The sequence below is a fragment of the Microcaecilia unicolor genome, chromosome 12, assembly GCF_901765095.1.
Source record: "Microcaecilia unicolor chromosome 12, aMicUni1.1, whole genome shotgun sequence".
NCBI lineage: Eukaryota > Metazoa > Chordata > Amphibia > Gymnophiona > Siphonopidae > Microcaecilia > Microcaecilia unicolor.
This window is the reverse complement of record NC_044042.1, coordinates 8944255-8952789: the sequence shown is the minus strand read 5'-3', so window position 1 is coordinate 8952789 and position 8535 is coordinate 8944255. Positions and strand designations below refer to the sequence as shown.

The 8535-nt window shown below is 44.0% G+C and overlaps 1 protein-coding gene across 1 annotated transcript; it reads right to left on the bottom strand.

The window, feature by feature from the left end:
• Nucleotides 1–4861: 4861 nt before the first annotated feature.
• On the bottom strand, nucleotides 4862–5800 carry LOC115482061 (olfactory receptor class A-like protein 1). Its single transcript, XM_030221623.1, has one exon. It carries the CDS (start codon nucleotides 5798–5800, stop codon nucleotides 4862–4864), a length of 939 nt encoding a protein of 312 aa, XP_030077483.1.
• Nucleotides 5801–8535: the final 2735 nt, after the last annotated feature.

Below are 8535 nucleotides of genomic sequence, written 5' to 3'. Positions count from 1 at the left end.
CCGCCCCAACTTAAATGCCTGAACCCGGCAACACTACGATATCAAAGCACGTAACGGACATAGCATAACTCTTCCTCTCTACGATTCCCTATAAGTCTGTTCCACACGAACTTCATTCTACCTCAACATCACTGTGGATTTGTTTATACCGGAATTGGCGAACGCCTTTACGGTACTATGTAAGCCACATTGAGCCTGCAAATAGGTGGGAAAATGTGGGATGCAAATGCAACAAATACAATTTTAAATACTAGAGAACAGCTTCTAAAATCTCCACTCAAGAGGTGGCTGCATCTGTATTTCTGACATACTATTGTTCCACTTTGAGAGAAATCCAAATTCTTATTCATGAAAAAAATAAAATGGTAACCCACCATCCCATAAAGCTCATGACAACATCTAACATCATTTGAAGCCACTTCTGGCTGCAGAAAGCCAATATTTTACATTTCAATTTTGATACGTCAAAAACCCCCACAAAAGTCTAAGGAACTGCAAGTCCCATATCGGCCCGATCAGTACTAGAGGCTGAGCTGAGTCACCATTAATGTCCTCCCCCACAAAGGATTCCACTCCCACTGCCCCTCTGAGAAGACCGTAGAAGAGAGAAGTGAGAGGGTCCAGCCTTACCTGAAATCGGATCATCAGCTCCATAAAATGAACCTTCAGGCACTTTAGATTCTCTGTTAGTAATACACAAACTTAGAACTATATTTATACTTTAGGGAGTTTTCCCTGGAGAGCTCAGGTTTGTGTCATGGTACGTGCTGAAGTTTTATTTCATTAATTGCACTTTACTGAAATTCCTGAGAGTCTTCATAAATAATCTATATCTGTGAAACATCTGTTATGTCCCTGGCGCACATTTCTTTTCTTTGGTTCATGTATTATGATGATCAATAGACCGGCGTTATTATAATTCACATACAAAAATATATAACAATATGGATGGGCAGGTTGATGTGGAGGGGCATTTTCGAAAGGGACGTCCAAGTTTTGTTTTGGACTCCCTTGCAAAACGTCCCAATCAAGGGGTGGGGAAGCCCATATTTTCGAAACAAGATGGATGCCCATTTTTCGTTTCGAACATACCATCAGAGACGTCCAAACCCTTAAATTTGGCCGTCCCTAAATATGGATGTTTTTGACTTTCGGCAATTTTCGAAACCAAAGACGTCCATGTCAAAAATGACCAAATGCAAGCCAATTGGTTGTGGGAGGAGCCAGCATTTGTAGTGTACAGGTCCCCCTGACATGCCAGGTCACCAACCGGGCACGCTAGGGGGCACAGCAGTGGACTTCATAAAATGCTCCCAGCTACATAGCTCCCTTACCTTGTGTGCTGAGCCCCCCAAAACCCCTTCCAAAACCCACTACCCCCAACTGTACACCACTACCATAGCCCTTACGAGTGAAGGGGGGCACCTAGATGTGGGTACAGTGGATTTGTTGTGGGTTTTGGAGTGCTCGCTGTTTCCTCCACAAATGTATCAGGTAGGGGGGATGGGGGCTGTGTCCGCCTGTCTGAAGTGCACTGCACCCACTAAAACTGCTCCAGTGACCTGCATACTACTGTGATGGACCTGAGTATGACATCTGAGGCTGGCATAGAGGCTGGCACAACATATTTTTAAAGATGTTTTCTGAGGATGGGAGGGGGTTAGTGACCACTGGGGGAGTAACGGGAAGTCATCCCTGATTCTCTCCGGTGGTCATCTGGTCATTTCTGACACCTTTTCGTGCTTTATTCTTAAGAAAAACACGTCCAGGTGAAAATGTCCAATTGTTTGTCAGAGACGTCCTTGCTTTTTTCGATTATGGGTCAAGGACATCCAAGTGTTAGGCACGCCCAAATCCCGCTTTTGCTATGCCTCCGACACACCCCCTTGAACTTTGGACATCCTTGCGACGGACTGCAGTTGTAGACGTGCTAAATCGAGTTTTGACTATACCAATTTGGACGTTTCTGAGAGAAGAACGTCCATCTTCAGATTTATGTCGAAAGATGGGCATCCTTCTCTTTCGAAAATGAGCCCAATAATCAGCCAAAAGTGGAGACTACTAGGTCGATAATGATGTACTGGAACCACACTCTGGTTATAAACTTTACTGTTGACCCAACATGGCCATGTTTCAGCCAGTGCCTCATCAGGGGGCCTTGTTTTTCCAATGTCTGCTTTGTTTAGGCAGACCATGAAGGAGTGAATTAGTGAGGATTTTCTGTCTCAATTCTTTTTTGAAAGGCGTAGCAGTATTTTGTTAGATAGACTGATTATATGAGAGGCTGAGGTTTGTGAACACATGTTTCTTGCTCACATTGAAAAACATGGACCCTTGATGCTGGCATTTTCTGAAACACAGTCGTGTCAGGTCAACAAAAAAATATTTATAACCAGAGTTTGACTCCAGTGACATCATTAACCCTTGCCATCTTCACTTTGAGAAGGAAGCTTTATAAACTGGGGGGGGGGGGGGGGGTGAACCTTCTTCGTGAGGGGCATATGGGGGGGTTGTATTGGCAGCATTATTGAGGGGACACTATTGGTGGGAAAGTTGATGGAGGGAACCTCCACTGGGGACTATTTCTACAGGTTCTGCCCCTTTAAGATTAGATGGCCTGGAAGCATTGGGCTGCGGCTTGGCGGCTTGATGCACCTAGGCTGATGAACTAACACTGCTTGCAACTATGCCATGGGTTTCACCACCTGTAGTACAAAGTTACTGCAGATTAGTGACTTTCCTTGTACATCAAAGTGTGGTAAAAGCTCCTCTTTTGTTGTGCCTTTATAGCTGCCTCCCCAAATCCTAATAGATAAATAAAATGTATTTTTTGCAGTGATTACATTCTGATGTTGGCGGCAATGAATAGCCAAGAAAACAGAGACAGGGCAGCCACACATAGCAGATGCCCCTGCTGCCCCAGTCCCTCCTTGGGGTCCTGGTAGTCAAGAGGCCACTACAGGTGAAGGGGGGGCATGTTCTTTCATGCCCGCTGTGCTGCCACTATTTCCCCTGCCTGCCGGTGCCAACTTGTTTTCAAAATGGTTGCTGAGACTTCCCATGGTGGTCTCGGCCACCATTTTTAAATACGGTGGTGCCAGGCGCCTGGGGGGGAGGGCGGAATAGCAGCAGCCCAGCGTCTGGTAGGAAAGAGCATGTTCCCCTATGCTGAGGCCACTAGATCACCAGCAGCGCACCGGGAATCTGGGCAGAGCCTTTGGGACCCCTAGAGTCTCTGGCCCTTGGCACTGTTCGGTTGCCTAAATGGTCAGTCCACCCCTGAACGCACCTAACATTTAAAGCATAATTATTTACAGCTGCCATAATGCTGATGTTCTGTAGATTATCCCCGGACTCAACTACCCCAACTTGACATTTCATCCTTTAGATTGTAAGCTCTTCTGAGCAGGGACCGTCCTTATTTGTTAATTTGTACAGCGCTGCGTAACCCTAGTAGCGCTCTAGAAATGTTAAGTAGTAGTAGTAGTATATAATATAGTATATATTATGTCTTGTGTTTCGCAGCAAAATCCAAGCATAGTCTATAACAACGTGCGTAATTTAATTGATTTAACAAGCTAATCATCAGCACTAATTGGCAATAATTACAAACACAACTTTCCTCTGGGCTCCTGGTTTTACTGGTGGAGGTCCCCCAACTCACGCCACCTGAAGCATTCTCCAGCGCCGGTCTTCAGTGCCGCCGTGTTGTCCGCTCTGCTCTCTCTTCCCCCTCGTGTCCTGCACGCTCCTTTTAGTGGCAAGTGGCAGGGAGCGGCGCATCAAAATACTACAAACGCGGCACCACAGAACCCCCCCCCCCCTTCGGCGCATCACCCACCCCCCGGCACATCAAACACCCCCTCCCCACCTGAAGCACATCAACACCCCCCCCCCTCGGGCACATCAACCCCCTTGCCACCCGCAGCTGCCACTGGTAATGCTGTCCGGCTGCTGCTGCTTCTCCTGTTGAGCAGCAGCGGCCGGTATAAAAAGAAAAAAACCCATAAATGTTTTTAAATCCAGCCCAAATCATTTGCAAATGCCCGAGTCTTAAAATGCAGTCTCTGCAGCAGCTCCTCCTCTCGCCTCGACGTCACTGCCCCTGGAGTAAGACCCCGGAGAAGCGCACATAAATGCCAATTAAATCTAATTAGTGACAATAATTGATTGTTAAAAAGGCAATTATTGGCATTAATTAAATTGTGCACGCAAATTGGGTGTATACTCATTGTTTGGTGACGTTAATAGAATTAGGGAGCAAGTGTTCCTGCTCCCATGCTTGCTTGCAGAAAAAGTGGAGTTGTTTTTACCTGCTCTTCCCAAATTCAGGGGCCCTTTTACTAGGGCTTGCCTAATTGGAACTATCGCCTGGCTACTGCACCCATCAATAAAGCACAGAGGGTTGTTTAGACTGGCAGGTATTAATTAAAATACCCCTTGTGTTTACATGGGCAATTTTATGTAGCACCCTCAAAAGAAGGACTTGCAAAAAAATGTGTATGCGTGTCTACTCCCAACTCAAAAACAAAGCAAAATCAGTATACTTCAATTCACTTATTTCTTATGCCAACTTCCTTTGGCTTTATACCGTCTTGAATCCACCATTTTCTAATAGTGGACTATAATTCCATTTCTTAAGAAAATTTCTTTGTAATAATAATCTTTATATGTTCTTTGAAGTCTGAAATGGATGTATCTATTCAAAGAGATGTATCTTTGTTTAATTTGAAATTAATAAAGAAATTTCAATTAAAAAAAAAACCAAAACAAAGCAAAATCTTTCATTTATAAGGTTTATTTTAGTTTGATTGACCATTTCCTGATGTTAGTCATTACATTTTGCATTTCCCGAGCAACATCAGTTAGTATTAATATGTTTTATCCTCTCCTCTTTGTGTGAAAATCTCAATCTTCTGTGAATTTTCTTGTTAAAACTAATTATTACAAAAGGACTAAGTAAGGCGTAGCAGGAGGAGATAAACAATCCGATGTGGTCGAGGAGGAGAGGAACAATCAACAGAGTTTGTGAGTAAACCAGGATGCCACTGTCGACTCCGAAACAGAAGACATAGAGGGAGACAAGTGTGGTGACGTTCTTGGCTGCCGTTCTCTCCGCCATCATTTTTGAGTTCTGTCTTGTGCTGTGAATGTACCGCACCTGATCTCTGTGTCTCTTCAGAACATACAAGATATAAACGCTACTAGTGAGCATGAGACCCACAAAGAAAACATCATAACCATTAATGATAATTTTGTAAAATAGATCATGAGAGGATTCAGATGTTTTGAAATAGCAGAACCCCAGGTTATAGTGAGCTCCTGGAATGGTCCCATTTCTTGGAGCATATATATGAATGAGAACATATGGATTCAATAACATGTTAGACAGCCAAAAACTTATAATGTAGGGGATAAGATATTTCTTTGTTTTTGATTTAAGAGACAGCCATTTAGTAGTAGATGGAGCAAGAGTGATGGCCTGATGTACACTGAGGAAACTCGTTACACCTATAGAAACACCACGGGAAGTCCTATAGATATAAATAATCAGTTTACAACTGGCATCATTATGAATATTATTTAACCCCAAATCACTCATTATCTGTGGTATTACCCTTGTTACGAGTCCAAGCATGTTGGCAAAGACTAGGTGACAAAGAATTGTATCTGCGGGTTTGAGAGTCTTTTCTGTGTGGTTGATATGGGCATAAGCCATCAGGATGAAGATGTTAGCTGGAGCACCGATGCTGGTCTGTAAGAGGAACAAGATGATCATGACGGTGGAGCTGAGATCCATGGTCTGCTGAGCTCCGATACTGAGGAGTAACAGCGATTAGTTAGACTGCAGAAATACCTTTAAAAGAGAAAAAGAACATAGAAAACTGACCTGTCTAATGAAAAAAAGTTTATTTTCCCAGCTTTTTATAAAGATAATTAGTAAATTATGAGGTCCTTTTTACTAAGGTATGTTAAGTGTTCATGTGTGCCTAATGCAGCTTAATATGGAGTATTGCAGGAAGCACTCAGGTGTCCTGCAGTAACTTCCAAATCTGAATGCGCTATCCACATGCTAAAAAATACTTATTGAGGGGGTGTTTTGGAAGGGGAGTGGAGAGGTGTTAGTCCTGCGCCAACTAGTTAGTGGAGCTACATTACTGCACGCTAATGGGCTAGTTCATGGACAACATTATGAGATTGGAAGACTGGGCATCCAAATGGCAGATGATGTTTCAGGTGAGCAACTGCAAAGTGATGCATATTGAAAAGAGGAACTCGAACTACAGTTACGTGATGCAAGGTTCCATATTATGAGTAACTGACCAGGAAAAGGATCTAGGTTTCATCATTGTTGGTATGTTGAAACCCTCTGCCCCGTGCAGTGGTGGCTAAGAAAGCAAATAGAATGTTAGGAATTATTAGGAAAGGAACGGATAACAAAAATGAAGATGTCATAATGCCTTTGTATCGTTCCATGGTGTGACTGTGCTTTGTATACTGTGTACAGTTCTTGTCACTGCATCTTAAAAAAGATATAGAGGGGCATAATCGAAAGGGACGTCCAAGTTTTCATGAGGACGTCCTCGCAGAACGTCCCCATCCAGGGGCGTGGAAACCCATATTATCGAAACAAGATGGATGTCCATCTTTTGTTTTGATAATACGGTCAGGGACGTCCAAATCATGAAATTTAGTCATCACTAGACTTGGTCGTTTCTGATTTTTGGAGATAATGAAAACCAAGGACGACCATCTCAGAAATAACCAAATCCAAGCCATTTGGTCATGGTAGGAGCCAGCATTCATAGTGCACTGGTCCCCCTGACATGCCAGGACACCAACCAGACACCCTATGGGGCACTGCAGTGGACTTCAGAAATAGCTCTCAGGTTCATAGCTCCCTTACCGTGTATACTGAGCCCTCCAAAAACCCCTACCGACAACTGTACACCACTACCATAGCCCTTACAGGTGAAGGGGGCACCTAGATGTGGGTACAGTGAGTTTGTGGTGGGTTTTGGAGGGCTCGCTGTTTCCTCCACAAACGTAACAGATAGGGGGGGATGGGGCTGGGTCCACCTGCCTGAAGTGCACTGCACCCACTAAAACTGCTCCAGGAACCTGCATACTACTGTGATGGACCTGAGTATGACATGTGAGGCTGGCAGGACATATTTTTAAAGATGTTTTTTGAGGGTGGGAGGGGGTTAGTGACTACTGGGGGAGTAAGGGGAGGTCATCCCCGATTCTCTCAGGTGATCATCTGGTCAGTTCAGGCACCTTTTTGTGGCTTGCTAGTAAGAAAACACACGACCAGATAAAGTCGGCCAAGTGTTCGTCAGGGACGTCCTTTTTTTTCCATTATGGGTCGAGGACGTTCAAGTGTTAGGCATACCCAAGTCCCGCCTTCGCTACACCTCCGACACGCCCCCTTGAAATTTGGCCGTCCCTGCGACGGAAGGCAGTTGGGGACGTCCAAAACTGGCTTTCGATTATACCGATTTGGACAACCCTGTTAGAAGGACGTTCATCTTCTGATGTGTCAAAAGATGGGCATCCTTTCCTTTCGAAAATAAGTCTGATAGTGAAACTAGAAAAGGTACAGAGAAAGGCAATGAAAAATGATAAAGATGATAGGACGACTTCCGTATGAGGAATGGCCAAAGCAGTTAGTGCTCTTCAGCTTGGAGAAGAGATGGCTGAGGGGAGATATTATATAAAATACTGAGTGGAGTGAAACAGGTAGATGTGGATCGCTTATATAAGTACAAAAGTATTGCCTTACTGGGACAGACCGAAGGTCCATCAAGCCCAGCATCCTGTTTCCAACAGTAGCCAATCCACGTTACAAGTACCTGGCAAGATCCTCAAAACAGTACAATACGATTAGCTAGGTAAACTATTTGGATAAGTGGTAATACAACTAATCACAACACTGATATCCTAACACAACTAATATGTCTTGTGCAAAATACACTCTTACCAGCTAGTAAATCACTGAAAAACCAGTCTGTCACAGATAAAACCATGTACTGTCTATCCCTGTAGGTAAAAAATTCTGTTCTCTCACCTATCCATCCGTATGGCAGACTTCCAGTGATGCAGAATTAGATTTTGATGCAGAATTAGATTTCTCCTTGAGACTCTAGCAGAATCCTCTATGAGTCTCTTCCAGTCCAAGGTCTGTATTCTGGATCTGGATAGCACCGTCTTTTGGGTGAGGCCTAGCATTGTAGCTGAGCTAACCTTGTCAGTTTGTTACAAGGTATGCAGTTCACTGTGCTTTTAGGAAATCAGTCTCTCACTCCTCTCAAGTCTTCTGGTCTTCCCCCTTCTCTTCTTCCTCTTCAGTCCAACATTGGCATCTTTCTCGGTCAGATGATACCTATGGACCAATCCCAAATGGTGTTATTCTGTCCAGAAGAATTCATGGTCATGAAGACAGGCCTTGTCATTAGCAGATAAACTGTTATGAGATGGCAGCAACACTCCCTTTTAATTCCCATTTACTCCTGGAGCCATCTGTCCCTGTGA